The following is a 17,213-nucleotide window of genomic DNA, read 5'->3' on the forward strand; positions in this document are numbered from 1 at the left end:
TTAGAACTGGGGAGGTTCCCTGTCAGTCATTGTCTTACAGAGATCCCATTGGCTAATTGGTACGTCCGTTATGTGATAAATCCTCTGCTCTGAAATATGATTGGTTGGATTGGATAGTGGGCGTGTCTTCATCCTCAAAGGATTTTCCCCAGAGTGGCCAGACGGGTTGGGGGACACAGGATGGCAGAGCTAGTAGGAGTAACTAACGGGACATGCGGACGGAGTGATTTCTTCTAATATTTCAAGTTCTGGTGAGGGCCTTATGATGCTTTTTACAATCAACAGTGACACCATTTATTATAATAATGACATTTATGTAGATATTTCTGCAGACTCTGGTCTAATTTGACCAAACTAAATAGTCGAAGACTGGACATAAGCTAGCTAAGCAAAGTGGTCAGTCGGAGCGGACCCCGGCGGAGGAGAATATAATACACGACCCCGAAACATTGAATATTATCCCTGCTACCAGGTTACTTTGAAGCTATTTAACCAAAAATAATAATTCGTGCTTGTTAGAGAACCCAATCGAAGACGCCAGGTTGAATTTTGATTATAAATAGTAGAAAATTGGGGAGCAAGAGATGAACAGATGTGGGTCAGTCCATTGGTAACGAAAAGCGACGGTGCGGAACAGTGATTGATCGCGGTTGCCATCAATTTACGCCTCTGTGTATGTGTGTGCATGCTTTTGTCAGCCTGAGGGGAGGGAAACGGAAGAGAGTGCTTAAACGTGAAATTTAGACATCTAAATAATAAATTGAAGAAAGAAAAAATAGCAAAGAAGTGACTAAATTGGAAATGTAAGGATAGAAATGCCAAAGTATTGCAGTAAAAAAGTAGCTAAAATTGGATTTGCATCAACAACATTTTGATTAGTCAAGTAATAACTTACAGTATACGTTTATGTAAAAAAAAAAATACCGCGGTTTTCAAGTGGTTGCACAACAATTTAAAACAAAACTAGATAGCAAAATGTAAGTGACTTTATTCTAAACTGATCATAGCACATGGATTTGTACCTTCATAATATTTATTTTTATTTTGATATGTTTGATCCAAACAAAGTTGATATATTTACTGACAACCGAGATACTTTTTAAAAAAATATTAAGTGGAGTTTGTGAGAGTTGTTTTTAGCAGTCAGTATCGTATCTGTCGGTAGGAATCGGAGCAATCCTAAATGGTTACAGTTAGCTAGTTAGCTGATTTCTGCCTTTCTCAATCACAAAAATCTTAATGGGGTAACACTGTACATTAAACCTATACACCAGTGTTACTTTTTCAAAATATATATTTTAATATTTAATCAACCCCAACCACATTTGAGCTGCATTTAGGTGACTTGTATTTGGTTGGCTAATCTGACCACATCGGATTCAAGCGCTGTGTACCACTAACACGTTTAGTAAATTGAAGAGCAGGAATGATATAGCTGTGCTAAAATCAGTATCAGTCGATGTTAGTCATTTTTTAACATATCCATTTGGTCCCATAAGTAAACTGGTGTTAATAACGATGTTTATTTCCATCTTGTTGTCATTTGGTTATGTGTTTTTGGGAGGGGAGGAGGTTGGCCATGTGGTATTCGATATGTGTGATAGTGAAGAAGAAAATCAATGTCGACGGCATGGTCACTTTTTCCCAGTGTCAAAAGGATAGGAAATCGTATACAACATATAAAATATCGATGCAACAGAAATACCGATAACGTCCCAAATTTTCTTATCGATGCATCCCTATTCCTTTGCTCTTTTTGCCCTCCTTGAGTTAAGATAGAGACAGCAGCAGCAGCCACGACGCTAAAGCGTTAGCAGCAGCATGATGCCAGAAAAGAAAAAGAAGAGTGTGGAAAATCTGGGTTAACAACTGCAGATATCACCAATACAACATTTAACGTTAAGATCGCAATAGGATATTTTCCTTCCTTGTCACATTGCCCTACAGAAGGTTGTGTCAGTCAGTGGTCCGACACAGATAATGCTCCATGTGAAACAAGTTCCAAAAACGGAACCTCTCAATTGTACGAGAAGCTGGACGTAGAGCATGCATTACACTAAAAAAGCGTCCTAAAACGCCTAGATCATTAGGGAGCTAAAAGGTAAATATGGCTATTTTGCTGGATTACCCACTACATTGTTTTCCCAGTATGTCAATAAATGTCTGATTTAAATGTAACTAAAGATTTATAAAAAAAAAAGAAAAAGAAAAAAAAAAGAAAAGGAAAACTGCTTAGGATATGGTAGTTGTTGCTCGACTGTTTTAACATTTTCTCCACAGTTATGCTTTCAATCATCGCAGCAACATGTTCGGTGCTATTTGCATGGTTGACATTAAACAGTGAGAAATAATGAATTGATTAGTCACATGCATGCATGCATGCATGCATGCATGCATGCATGCATTTTGATATAAATAAAGATTAGCTGCTCCTGCAGGCTGAGGCTGACAGCTAGTCTGAGAATGAAATTTATACTGTCTTAAAACTAGCTCTACTCAAAATTAAGATCTCCCAACATACCAATCAGTAGAATTTAGTTTGACGATTAAAAAAAAAAAAAACGAAAAAAAAACTTGTTGAAGTCTGATGCAAGAAACTGTTGTTTGAATTTTTTTATATATATATTTTTAAAGCTGATTGTTCATTTGACTATTTTAACAAAACCTATCTTTTTTTGTATCATAATTGATACAATAATTTTTTTTGCAGTCATGTTGTTGGAAAAGCATTCCCTTTATATGTTTATATACAATATACTATAAAATATCGGTTTTCATGTAATAGAGCAAATTATTTAAGTAAAGTACAAACTTTGTTAAAGAGGTTGAAGTAGATATTAGTATCAACATTTCTGGTATATCTGGTGACATTTGACTGACACAATAATGTGTGAATGGTGATAATCGTGTAACTACCAGCTCTGTCACATCACCTGCTTCACTTAGGTGTCTTTTATATGCCGTGGTTCTTACATTTAAAAATAGGTCAAAATCGGACATCAGAGTCCTCTTTTCACCCCGGCAGGATTCTATATTTAAAGGAGCTTTTCCCATATTCCACTACGTTTATCCCCGAATATTATTAGAACCAGCCGACGTTCCTGGTTCCCGTTTTGTTTTTAGACGTCGTATTTGGGGCAGTGAGATCTGACGTAATCCAGGATGCATTATTTATAACATCAGAACGAGCAAAACAGCCTCCGACACGAGAAGCTGGACGTAGAGCATAAATTGGTAATGACCCGCCTTTCAGAACTTAATGGAGCTCTCAGGTCTGTAGTAGTAAGGCCCGGCGGCCGCAGGGGAGCCGGGTTTCGCTCCCGGATGCAGCCAGGCTGGGGTTTTTTGGGCTCGCCAATGGGACATTTGAGAGGCTACCTGGTGTGATGTTTTGGAGAAGGGCTGAGTGTGCATGTTGTGTTGGAACAATTAAAGCATCCAAACACATGACCCTGAGGAAGCGTTAGGCGCTGTGAACACAGAAGTGAGGATATCTGCCGATCTATCTGTTCAACCTTTAGAAAAAGGAGAGCTTGCTTGCTTTTGCTTTCAGTAGAGGGGGGCTTAGAGAAGGTTGCGGAGGAAGACGAGGAGGAGGAGGAGGAAGGTGGAGGGGAGGGGGATTCATGGGAGAGCCAGTGCTGTTGCCGTGTGAACGGAGCTCTATTGTCCCGGGAACCTTTCAGTGGCTTCCCTGAGGTCCTCTCTCGAGACCCATCCCCCCCACTCAATCCAGCCTTTCTCCGTCACACAAACACAGAAACACACACATATATAGATATGCTCTGCTGTCTCTTTCCCACTCACCCTTAAAACACACTCGTTCTCACACACACCGACTCATTTACTGTACCTCATCTGTCACACTCTCGTCCCACTTTGCGTCTCGTTTAGAGCGCCCTCCTCTTTTCCCCTCATGTCTCACAAGCAAGACAAGGCTCACCCCCCCACCCCCCACAACCCTCTGGTTGCTCATTATTTCGCCTCATCAGTGTGATTGTCATGCAAGCCAGACAGTGTGAGCAAAAACATGCAATCTTCTAATTTGCATCACCTCCTTTCCAACAGAAAGCGCAGTGTTTCCAAAGTGTTCATGCAGAAAGCTGAAAGCCGCGGTTTTGGGACACTTCAGGCATCTTGTTGGCTGGATTAGTCATTCTTTGTGGCAGCCCATTATGGGTGTAATTTTACACTTTGATTTAGCTTGTTGGCATGATGCTGCCGGATCTAGTTAGGAGACTGTGGGTAGAAATCATTCTGGGTGACTGATAGCTGAACAGATAATTACTGCGGTTTCCTTTTGAGAAATTGAGTTTCTTCATGTTAAACATCAGCAGATTTGACCCGTCTACAGGTTTTACTCTGTTTTTTTCAGATTATCAAATGAATTTTAACATTAAACAGAGAGAAGATGAGTGATGACAATGGAGCACGTTTTTGGGAAAGCTTACCCAAACCTGACTACTGCCATACCTGTGGAGTTGAGAAATCCTTTTAATAAAACCTTTCTCGTAACAAGAAGTGGGCTAAAGGCAACACATCATGTCCTGATCTTAGGAAAGTAAAGAAAAGTTGAGAATCAATGGCATTTACATTGAATTTTAAGCCTAAAGTCATTCAAACGCCGACAGACTCATGGTTCAAAGTAATCTTTTAATTTTACCAAAATTTTTCTTCCTAACGGAGAGTAATTATTACTATCAACGAGTCCTGACTTGAATCTGCTGGAAAATCTACGGAGGAAGCTAAAGATTAGGGTGATGGAAAGGCGGCCCACCTACCTCAAAGACCTGGAGAGGATCAACACAGATAAATCACCAGGGAGAACCGCCATTAATTACTGAGAATAGTGTGAATACTTTTCAACATTTAATTAAAAAAAAAAAAAAAACACCTAAGTTTTATTTCTCAAAATAGATTCTACTTTATGTTGTTTTATTATCTTTCACCTCTTTCATTTTCTACAAGCATCTTGGTGGAATAAAACTATTTTTAAATCTAAATCAGTTGGAGGTTTGAATACATTTGGGCAGATCTGTTTTAGGCCAGAAACGTTTATGAAGCCATTTCTAAGGCTTTGGGAGTTTCATAGTATTCTGCTTGGAGGACCAGTACTGTACGTTTCAATGTGTTGCCAAGAATTCCACTTTATTCAGGTTTCTATTCCGTGTTGTTGTCTATGTTTCATGAGCCAGTCCGCTATTATTAGCCCTCTGTAGGGCTGCCAGGTCTCCTGTGTCGATGCAACCTGCTTTTCTCCCTTTTCAGAAAAGCTGTGCAGTAAAAACACTCTGGAACCATAACTGAGCCTGAATCATTTCGGGAATATTTGTTTGGAAAAAAAAAAAAAGAAACTCTCCCTCTGGTTGCTTCTCCAGCCGCGACTGTATTGTTCTGTTGAGCGTTGAGCTGAGACGGGAAGGTTTGCTGTGACACCAGAGAAGGACCAGGAAACAGGAAGAAAACTCGAGCAGCAAAAACAGGAAGCAGGCAGAGGGGCTGATAAGACGACTGCTCTCTGATGCTCAGAGAGTAAGAGTGTGAGATCCTGCAGCGACTGAGCGGTAGATGAGGCAGTCGTGTTCAGATTTGCAGGGGATGGGAGCAAAGCACAGTTTATCGTCTGCAGAAAGCCAAAGAAAAGAACGCTTTGCCTCTGGGTGTATTAAAGTTTTATTTATTTATTTTGTTTTATGTTAAGCAGAATCTCTGGCTGTGACAGTTTTCCAGCTGGGCCGGTGACAGGCTAGCCTGGGATTAGCTGGCATGTTGCATCTTCCCATCACTAATGCTTTAATCTTTCCTCCAGTCGCCAGGAGTCTCCTGGCTTTGGTCGCCGTTCACAATCTCCCCATCAACTCACACACACACACGCAAATTATTTTTACAGAACATACAGCGCTTTGCAAAAATATTCTTACATTTTTTTATTTATTTATTTTTTTTACTTTTTCACATTTTACCAAATTACAGCTACACACCTGGATGCGATCTGGGGTAGTGATTTTAAGGGATATACCAACTTAAAGGAAAACTTTACACCGTTTTCATCAAACTAAATAAAAATCTAACATCAGATGCGAACCACGTTTCTCTATCTAACGCCAAACGTGAACCAGGTTTTGTCAGTTTGCACATTCACAAAACCTGTGCAAATGTGAACCACGTTTCTCTGCAGTAGCAGCTGGAAATCTCTACCAACATCCCACATCTGGAATCAGAATCCCCCCCCCCCATTCTTCTTTGGAAGAAAGCTCAAACTCGGACAGATTAGAAGGAGAGCGTCTGTGAACATCAGCTTTCAAGTCCTTCCACAGATTTTCTCTTGGATGTAGGGCTGGACTTTAACTGGGTCATTTTAACGTAAGGATTTACTCTGGATGAAGAAAAACATCCTCAATGCATGTTGCTGCCATTTCCATTGTCAGTGTGTCTTGTCACTAGATTAGTTGATGATTATTGCTATCTGGAGTATACAGACTCTACAAAAGGCCATTTGCTGAAAGAACAACACAGTAAGAGCCAAACCTGTGCAAGAAATATATACAGTTTGCATTTAAGAAGAAAACCCCACTTTGTTTATAAAGATAAACTACACAGAACTCCTCTGGTTACAAAGTTTTAGCTTCACCTGGTTTAAACTCCTTAAGAAAGGGCTGAGTTTTTCACATGTTGATAGTAGAAGTATTTTCTAGCTGCAGAAGCAACCTTTGCTACAAATGATCAAGTGTTCACTAAAGGAAGGCTGTCTTTTTGCATTTTAGGCAAAAAGACAAAAAGATGTTTTTAAAAAGGTAATTAAATTATTATTATGTTTTACATCATATACTGTACTTCATGTTTCCAGAGTTTTTTAGAAGGAGTTTTGTTGCTCCTCATCAGTTTCAGTTCGTGACAAGAAACTGACATGTTCCCACACTAAGCAATTAAATGTCACTCTTGGGAAATCAGACTGCGTTCCGATGTATAAACTTCGACATTGATCACTGAAGTAATTAGGAGTTTGATCAATGCTTTGCTCATTAACGCCTCAGCAGATTAGATGCTGACTGTCTACATCTGTGTCTGATGTGTGTGTGTGCTCCTCCCTCCAGTCTGAGGCCTCGCCATGCCGCTGGTGAAGAGAAACATCGAGCCGCGCCACCTCTGCCGGGGGGCGCTGCCGGACGGCATCGGCAGCGAGTTGGAGTGCGTGATGAACAACACCTTGTCGGCCATCATCCGCCAGCTCAGCAGCCTGAGTAAGAGACACACGCACACTTACAGACGCAAAGTATTCACACCCCTTCTTCACGTTTTGTTGCCTCCGGTTTCCACGGTCGAGCTAAAGAAAAGTAATCCCACATGACGGTGCTGCAATCGCCACGTTGGAACGGTGTGATTCGGGTGGTGTACTGCCCTCTTTGTTGAGTTGTGGTCTCGTCTAACTGAAGCATCTTCTTCCAACTAATTGCAGGCGACTTTCAATTAAACAAACGGCTGCTTAAAATATTAATATCTGAATAAATTAAAAGAGAAAAACAGATTGAAACTACAGCAGCACCTTTGGGGTTTCCCCCCCTCCATTAAGCTTAGCACGATGATGTTTATACTCTGCGGATCCTCTTTGCGCCGGCTTCGTCATTAATCCTAAAGCTGTGATTGATTTGTATGTCGTCATGGTTACAGCGGTGGAGAGGGTCACAGGGCTCGCTGCAGGCTTACGCCAGCCTCACACTGGGACACAGAGCGCTGAAATGTAATCATTTCAGACAGCGCCGCAAAAGGACCTTATCCGTCCAGTGGCGGGCATGTGACCGAGCTGCTACTCTGGGTTTGTGTGTGTCGGAGTGTGTGTTTGGATGAAAGCTGTTTACGCGCTGGTCTTGTCGATATCGTGACCCACTGCAAAATGGAGTTTTCACAGCGCGCCACCCATCTTCCATCCGCTTTCTCTTCCCGCACACATCAACACACCGTTAATGTGTTTTTATTTGGCACTTAGCTGCGTTCATTTTCCGACTCCCGCATGAACTGTGCTGAAAGTTTGTTGTGGGATAAATTAAAACATCTATCCTCTCTGCTTTTTCGGCCCCTCCGTATCGATTCTGTCCGCGTCTTATTGTGTCAAGTTCCTGCCGAGGGAGTCGGCCTCTCGGCAACAGCTGTGTGGGTTAAATATAAATGCTTTCAAGGGCCCGACAGAGGAAATCTACATACTCGGTACGCCGTGGATGTTTTTGTGTGCATGGCCGGGCCATAAAGAGAGGCCGGGGCTGACGGGCTCAGCATGATGGATTCGGGATTCTTCCTTCCTCTAAATGTTTTTCCTGCAGCCCATCCTGTCAGCAGGCCTGACAGAAATAGCCCCGTGTTCTCTATAGGACGCTTGGACGTAATGTTCTGCACCGAAATAGTCATTGAAACTATAATGAAACTTCCCCTGTTTGATTTCAGTCAGAGTTGCAGTGAGCAACAATTTCCAATTTTAGGATAAGAGTTTTTCTTGCTTTTTCTCCACATGAATCACATGAAGGAACTATTGCTTAGCTTAAAAAATGTTCTCATTCTCTTTCAGAAGCTTTAATCAGATAATAAAGTTTTTTTTTTTAAATTTTACCTCTGTAAATCTGCCTCGCCTCATAAATATGTCAATTAATTTGAACTCAACGCTTTCCATGGTTGTGAAGTACAAACTCTAATGTACTTCAGGGGTATTTAATGAGGAGCCACACAAAGTTGTTTGTGATTGAGAAGTGGAAGAAAAGTGATGCAAAATAAAATTAAATAAAATTAAATTAAAAAAAAGTCAAAATAGCATTTGGTCTTCTTTTATGTACCTAAATGAGGTCTTTCACAAGTCATGTGTTCAGTGGCGCCCCCAAGGGAGGGAAGGAGGTGCCACGGCCCCACAAACCCATTGAGTAAGAGTGTGTGTTAATGTGTGTATGAATAAAGCTGGTAGACACAAAACCCAAAAACACAAAATGTAGGAAAGATTTTGATGATCGTGCCCCAATGGTCCTTCCTTCTGCGAATATTAAGAGCTTTTATTTCAAAATTAGTCGTCTGTCTCCTTTAAGAAGTGTGGAAAGTTGGTGGCGGCGTAAACGAATGCAGCTGTTTTTGGTCACTTACTGCACATTAATATCTACAGAGATCGATTCGGATGATTTATATTTGACTCGTGTTAAATTATTCATGAGGTAATTTCTTTATGGAGTCGAATGAGTTACAGTTCCCAGCACTGATCCTTCGACTCTCGTTATGCGCTGTATCACATTATCTTTGTATCGATCGGACCTCAGGCCCTGTGGGGATCCGCTCGGCTTGGAATGAAGATTAAAGTCTCCGTCCTCCTCCTTCGGTTTCCCATTACTTTTGTGTTTTGTTTTTTTCCCCCCTCCCCTCTTTTCTCCAGGTAAACATGCAGAGGACATATTTGGCGAACTGTTTAACGAGGCCAACAATTTCTACCTGCGCGCCAACTCTCTGCAGGACCGCATCGACCGGCTCGCCGTCAAAGTCACACAGCTGGACTCCACAGTGGAGGAAGGTGGGTAGAAGGGTAGCGCAGCAAGCCGCCATCTGTCACCAAAGTGATGTCAGTCTCGTGTGTGTGTGTGTGTGTGTGTGTGTGTGTGTGTGTTTTTCATGATTTCTAATCACTGAAAGCCCTTTTTCTTTTAATAACAGCGGAACCATTTCTCTGTTTTTGTTCTCAGTTTCTCTGCAAGATATCAACATGAGGAAGGCCTTTAAGAGCTCCACCACTCAAGACCAGCAGGTGGTGTCCAAGAGCAGCGTTCCCAACCCGGTTAAAGAGATGTACAACCTGAGCGACAAGCCGCCACCGCTCACCATCCTCACGCCTTACAGGTCCGCCTTCTCCACGTTGAACTCTGACGTTCTGCTGGCTGTTTGTACTGAAATCTACCACATTTCTTAGCATTAGCTTCATGTAAAATCAACCTTTTAGTCAACAGCTGCAATTGTTACTTAGAAGATGTTGTATAAAGTTGATACTAGTGTGACATATCCATAAAAACTCTGCAGAGTGGTCAATTATCCAACCTAAATATTACTAGGATCTTGTTGATGGCAGTGAAAAGTGAATTGTGCCAAATGTTAGTGGGGATGTATACAAATATTTAACTTTTAATAATTAATTTGAAGCTTAAGTTGATGTTAATTGTACAACAGGTAACACTGGAACCTAAATTGATTCTTTACTAGACAAAAAATAAAATTTCATTCCTGTTGATGGTGAGTGGATATAAACCTGAACTGTATCCATGGAGAGGTCTGTATTTCATAACCTCCGTATTTGTTTTTTTTTTATTATTATTATTTAGAGACGATCACAAGGAAGCCCTTAAATTTTACACGGACCCCTCCTACTTTTTTGACTTGTGGAAAGAAAAGATGCTGCAGGACACGGAGGACAAAAGGAAAGAGAAGAGGAAGCAGAAGGTAATGAAACCGGCTGGGATCTTCTCAGTGCTCGGCTTTGATTTCCCACAGTGCTTGTCTGCGATCTGCTTATGAGATTTTAATTGCTGTCCAACCACAACTTTCTCCGATATTATGAGGAGTAAAACAAAGTCGTTTCAACTGATCTTGGTTTCATTAAAAACACACACAAAAAAAGAAGTGCTACAACCACAGCTTTTGGAGAACATTTTATTTCCAAGTCGAGTTTGAGGTCATATCGCATTTTTCTTACGCTTTGCTGCAGGAGCAGAGGCGCTGTGTGGATGGGACTCTGCAGAGGGAGGTCAAGAAGGTCCGCAAAGCGAGGAACCGTCGGCAGGAGTGGAACATGATGGCTCTGGACAAGGAGCTGAGGCCAGACCACCGGCACACAATACACAGAGACAGAGCCGCCTCCTCTGAAGGATCTATGTCGCCAGAAAACAGGTACTTACGGAACAAAAACTGGATTTTTGTTTATTTAAAAAAAAAAAAACTATTTTTATTCCTATCACTGACTGTATTTTTTCTCTCAGGGGTCACAGTGTGGATCAGCATCACTACCCCAACAGCATGAACCACGCCGGACACGCCCACACCTACTCTGGCCCCCCGCCCAGCATCCTGGCCGCCCAAATGGCCGCAGGACACGCCCCCCGGGGAGGAGGCGAGCAAGACAGCAGAGGCAGGACCATGATGGCCTACCAGGGCGGGACGCTGGGCCGCCCGCACCACCACCAAGCCCCTCTGCCTCCTCCACCAGCTGAGGCCATGAATGGTGGCTCTATGTCTCTGCCACCAATGGACTACAGGTAAATACAGTTTAAAGCAGGGGTTAGATTGGAGAAAGCTGCCAACATTGCAGGTCTCCACCTAAACTCACCAACTGGACAAGGAGAACATTTAGAGAAGCAGCTGAGAAAGCCAAGCTAGCTCTGGAGGAGAATCTGGTAATAACAGGATAGTTATTTGCTATTTACGCCAAAGATCTGACCTTTATCTAGGAGTAGCAAGAAGACGGTGATACCAACTTACATAAACATAAACCACCTGCATCGTTGAAACAGGAGGACTGTAAAAAACGCTTTCTGCCAGTTTTAAAGGTTTTAAATCATGACTTTAAAAATCCAGAATGATATTAATTATATTTATTTATTAAAAGGGCTGTATCAAAAATGATAATTTTAGGCAATATGTTATTTTCTTATCAAAAACTTGGATTGTTGCCTTGATTATTTCATGTATGTTTGAGATTTCCTTGAATCTGCCTAGGCAACCATTCAGGATTGCATAAAAATTTCACCTATTTCCATTTCATACAAACTACTTCTCAGTCCAGCACTCCTAAGTATTGCTGTAAACTGCATAACGGAGGAACATTGTTGAGATGACGTGCTGAAGTCAGAGTGTTGGACAAACAGGAGCTTTTTAAAGAGACAGAGGTCTAATTTCAAGGCATCAAATTTCTGAGTTTCTTTACAGTTATGTTGGTTATATACAGCATTTTTACTACAGAAGGCAACATAGTTACTTGGTTGTGCTATAAAATGGCACGATATACTTGGAAATTACATAACGCTGCCCCGTTTAAAATAAACAAATTTAAAACATTATGAATATAATAGAAGTGCATCCAATAGTCCAGTTGCATTTAGAGTCACGTTTAGGAAGAGGAATTTTCAGCTTTCTTTCTTCTTCTCAGCTTAGCTTTAACTAACTGAGGCTTACCGGCATCACTTTATGTTTCGCGCTCTGTGTTTCCATGAGGTTAAGGTTCAATCTGCAGCACGTTGATCTCTTCCTTCAGCTGGTCTCTGGTAGCTGCATTGACGTTCCTCTGAGGTTAATCTTAAAAACCTTCTGATGTTTTTAACGTGTGCGTTTTTCAAAATCTCATTACCTGAGACGGACTCGCCTTCTTTCATTATTCTGCTTGAGCAATTAGATTTTAATGACAGAACAAATGAGAAACAGGGGACATAATTGTCTAATCCCTGGACACTTTCCAGATTTAATTTACAGGATCCGGCTAACAAAGGCTCACTTCTTCTCTTTCACACAGCTCTGAGCTTTAACTTATTGCCAAATGGCTTTTCTTTGTTCAAATAGTGCCTGCTTTTAATTGGTATCAAAAATACTTAACAGCCCAGGCTCTATCATGAAATGACTAACTCTGTGTTATTGCTGCCCCCTAGTGTATAGCTGCCGGTTGCTATGGTTTCTGCTAACTCGTCCCTCTGTCTTCTTCTGCAGTATGGACGGCTACGCCAACACCGGCCCTCCCCCGCCGCCCCCCGCACCCGTCATACCTTCTGCACAGACGGCCTTCGCCTCACCGCCCGGCGGCCCCATGTCCCCCGGCCCCATGGCCGTCATCTCCGCCGGCGGCTACGCTCCGCCTCCGCCACCTTTATCTGGAGCTCAAGTGGCTCCGCCTCCTCCCGGCCCCCCGGGGCCACCGCCTCCACCCGTCCCAGCTGGTGCCTCCCACTCCACGTCCTACAAGATGTCTTCCGCGGCGCAGGCTGAGAACGCGGCGGTCAACGACGCTCGCAGTGACCTGCTGGCTGCTATACGCATGGGTAAGATTTACTCGACTTCAAGCAGGAGAAGATTTAGTTCTCCTTGTCTTTTATTGAGGAACATTTTTCTAATATTTTAAAGTGGTTTTAATAAGTAAAAACTTCTTTCTGATGTTTTTTTTTGTTATTATTCATTTCCATGTCAAACCTCAGTTTACATCTTTTTTGGATTATCAGTACTAAAAAGATCAACCAGTGTCGTTTTCAGTACAAAAAGCTGCCGTAAAGATTAAGACAGACAGAGTAAAAAGTGAACCTTTTAAAGGCCAGTTTTGAAAGGTTACAAGACACTGTGATTCCTTGGATGAGAAGAAGGAATACATTTGGGATAATTTAAAAACTTTTATGCAGTATTTTGAAATTTGTAATTAGAGATTGAGTTTATTCTAGAGCTGTTCTTATTGTAGAACTAAAAAAAAAACAAAAAGCAATTAAATGTGCTTTTCTGTCTGCAGGCATCCAGCTGAAGAAGGTGCAGGAGCAACAGGAGCAGCAGGCTAAGAGAGAGCCTGTCGGGAACGACGTGGCCACCATCTTGTCGCGCCGCATCGCCGTTGAATACTCCGACTCGGAGGACGACTCGGAGCTGGAGGAGAACGATTGGTCAGATTAACACATAAAAAAAAAAAAAACACATAGGAGAACTACTGAAACATGTTTAATCACACGCTCACCCTGAGGAACACCCACTGCGACAAACCCGCAGACCATCAGAGACCCTGTCGCTGTAAAACACAGAAGCTGCACCTGAACACAATCACATGCTGTAGGCTCAATATAAGCTATAAGGTGTAAAACTGGAAAATGCAAAAAATACTGTACATGAACTCTAAATACTCTTTAATCTGTTAACCACTGAGCTTCATTATACTACTTTGAAGCATTGTTAATACACCCCAGTAGATGTTTCTCTATTATAACACTATAACACACCATGTGGAGGTGATTACTTCCTGTATAGTCGGAGCTTGAAACTGTTAGAGCTATTAGAAAACCTTCCTCTTGACTTAACCTGTGTACTTATCTTTTTTTAAAGTGTTTTTACTGAAATACCTGTGTATGTATACCATAGATCTTGAGGTAAGTCTTTAAATTGTAGATAAATATAACTGGAAGTATAGGGAGAGTTTAGTGGTGGCAGATCTGCTTTGGTTTGAAATGGGGTCCTGTGGGATCGTTACTAGTAATCGGTATCTTACTTGTGGCGGCCATTTAAACGACCTGTTTGGAAAAACTGAGATCCTCAATGGATTTCTGCTGCGCTAAAGATACTGACCGCAGATAGCAACTCCACAGAACCCCAACTTAAAGTGACTTGCAGAAGTATTTATACCCTTTGAAGCTTTTCAGATTTTGTCATCTTACATCCACAAACTTTGACGCATTTTATTAAAATTCTGTGCAACTGACCAACACAAAGTCGTGAACATAGAAGTGAAAACGACACCCGTCACATTTTTAGAATTTATTTATGAATTAAAAACATAATTTTTGTAGAACAACTCGTTAGTTTCACCTCAGTTATGCACCACTTTGTGTCGGCCTGTTACATAAAATACAATAGAAACACATCAGAGTTTTTTACTGTAATGTGACAAAGTTTGGTGTTTAAAAAGTTGTCAGTGGAAGGATTATTTGTGAAATGTCTTATTATAAATGAGCCACCTGCGTTTGCAATCGCTCCCTGCTGTGAATGTGTGTGTATGTGGGAGAGGCGGGCGGGGGGGGGGGGGTTGTGGGGGCCTAGTTTGTAACTCTGTAACCTCTGACCCAAAGAGAAATAAATTCATGAATGAAGGATCGCTGCTGAGCCGTCACATCTCTACAATGCTCTGCTCTCGTCGCAGACGCAACACACACCTGGCTGCAGGACTTCGGTTGCCATCGCAACAGTGCTGCTATGAAGGGAGTTGCCAAGGAAACAGAAGAGCGCATAAAAGGAGGGCAGTGAGCCATGACGAGGATGGAAAATAAACACTGGTTAGAAAAAAAACACAACAAAAAAAAACCATCAGTGGAGGCAGGAGTTTTATGCACAGCACATGTTTGTCTTTAATACAAAATTAACAAGATTTCTCAGTGGAGTGCACTAACCAAAGCAATAAAAAGTACATCTAACACCTTGGAAAAATAGACGCCACGTTCACATAAACATTTTTTTTTTTTGTCTTTTACAATATTTCAGTTAGGTTAGTGCAGGTTGATTATCATTAATACGTTTAGTTTTGCAGATAAATTATTCGTTGTGCCATTTTCACCCCCCAAAAAATAAAGTGCATTTCACATTCAAAATTACGTCTACACAAGATGCTGTTACTGTGACTTCAACCTCATCTCCATCTTCAAAAAAAAACAAAACAGCAACACACACTCTCACGCTCACACACACATTGACAGGCCCTTGAGTGTTTTGATACTTAGCTCTAAAATAGTAACCATCAGAAAGAAAGACGCCTCGTCCTGCTGGTCCAACATCTTGTCACTTTTATATATATAGATATATATAAAAAAAGACAATTTTGTTCACATCTTTGTGCATTATCACAAAATAAATGCATTAAGTAGATAAACAAGGTTTTAAAAAAAAAACGATAATTACACCCAACCTCGCAGTTCATCAGCTTTCCTTGTTACAAAGCCCTTATTCAAATGCTCAGCAATGAAAACCTTGTCAGTACAGCTGCAACAAGAGATTCACATTCCCCGATTGTGTGTTGATTCAGTTCCCAAACATTTGCCCTTCCCGTCAGTCGGGAAACCTTTAAAAAAAATAAAATAAAATCTGCTGCATATTGAAGGGAGCAAATGAATCAAACGTTAGCAGAGAAAAATTGATGGTGCAACCCAAGTCTTTCCCCTCAGACTGACGAGCTTTGGTAGCACCATGCACGGTGGTAAGAAGCTCCCCCACCCCTCCTGTTCAGCAGGCCCTATTTACAGAAACAAATAGATACTACATTCAGGGAAAGGCTTTACAGCGCGCTTGTGTCGTACAACGTCAGACACCTGAAAGGAGGGAAAAGGAAATACAACCTCTGAGTGACCGTAACAAAATAAACTATTCTCCAAAAGGTAAACAGTAGAGGTTTATGACCTGCAGTGCCTTGAAAAAACATTCATACCTCTTGAACTTTTTCCACATTCATGTTGCCAACCACAGACTTCAGTTTGGTATCTCATCAGGATTTTTACAAGGCGTTGTGAACTTTGAAGTGGGAGGGAAATTATTTTCTAAATATCTCAACAATGTTTTGTTGTATGCAGCAGTTTGTATCTATGTCATTTTCTTTACCTGAGATTTAAAAGAAATTGAAAATCAACCCAATCTAAAGATACCAACATTGTGAAACATGGTGGTGGTAGCATCATGCTATGGGGATGCTTTTCCACAACCGAAGCTGGTTAGCTAATCAGAGTTGATATAAAGGGCGATAACCTGTTAGCTACATTGGAAGAGTTTAGGTCAGTGGTGTCCAAACTGCAGACCGTGGACCATTTGTGGCCCTCAGAATTATTTTGTGCGGCCCTGGACTACAACATGACTTCCAGCACAAGTGGTTGATGTAGAAAAGGATCTTTTTTTCCTTTTTTTTTAATGAAGCAAGGCCTTTCAAACACAATGCAGATAAATGTAAAATCTTTTCAAAAATAAAAATATTTACAACATAAAATATCAATTCTCTATTAAATATGTTTTTGGCTTTAATAATAAGAATTTCATAGTAAACTGACTTTTTATTATTATTAAAATTTAGCTTAATATGTTTACATTGTAAAATACTCTACTTTTTAGGCCATGAAGATTTCTAACTGCAGCAGAAAGTGGCTCTGAACGCAGGTGGACATTTCTTAGATGGTTAATTGCGGAAACATAAAATCGAGAAAACATTTTGAACTCTGTGGTTGTAGTGAAACAAAAAAGTGGAACCGAAAAAGCGGTGTGAACACTTCTGCCCGACACTGAGGGTCTACCGGTTCGAGCCTCTCTCTGCACACATTCCCTCACACGGGCTACTTTTTCCATGATTCGAAACGTTGATTTTCATTTTCCAAGCTGACCTCCCCGTCCTAATAAAAAAATATTTCTCTCCTGCTTCGAAGCAAACCTGAAGACTTTGAAGCTCCTGCAATGTCGTCAAAAGGCTCAATGAATCAAACGTAAAAACCAAACAAATAATA

The 17,213-nt window shown here is 41.2% G+C and overlaps 1 protein-coding gene across 2 annotated transcripts; it reads left to right on the forward strand.

The window, feature by feature from the left end:
- Positions 1 to 163: 163 nt before the first annotated feature.
- On the forward strand, positions 164 to 16,664 carry wasf3b (WASP family member 3b). 2 transcript variants are annotated; one of them, XM_014975239.2, is made up of 10 exons: positions 164 to 251; positions 7,095 to 7,241; positions 9,401 to 9,535; positions 9,705 to 9,858; positions 10,335 to 10,452; positions 10,718 to 10,899; positions 10,989 to 11,264; positions 12,706 to 13,034; positions 13,490 to 13,637; positions 14,882 to 16,664. In XM_014975239.2, coding segments are annotated over exons 2-10 (1,476 nt in total). In that variant the 5' UTR covers positions 164 to 251; positions 7,095 to 7,108; the 3' UTR covers positions 14,883 to 16,664. The 2 variants fall into 2 exon arrangements, with proteins under 2 accessions (XP_014830725.1, XP_014830714.1); XM_014975228.2 differs by lacking the exon at positions 14,882 to 16,664 and having other exon boundaries at positions 13,490 to 14,832.
- The last annotated feature ends 549 nt before the right edge of the window (positions 16,665 to 17,213 follow it).

The sequence above is a fragment of the Poecilia mexicana genome, unplaced genomic scaffold, assembly GCF_051168715.1.
Source record: "Poecilia mexicana isolate PSO_F unplaced genomic scaffold, ASM5116871v1 scaffold_20, whole genome shotgun sequence".
NCBI classification, from domain to species: Eukaryota; Metazoa; Chordata; class Actinopteri; order Cyprinodontiformes; family Poeciliidae; genus Poecilia; species Poecilia mexicana.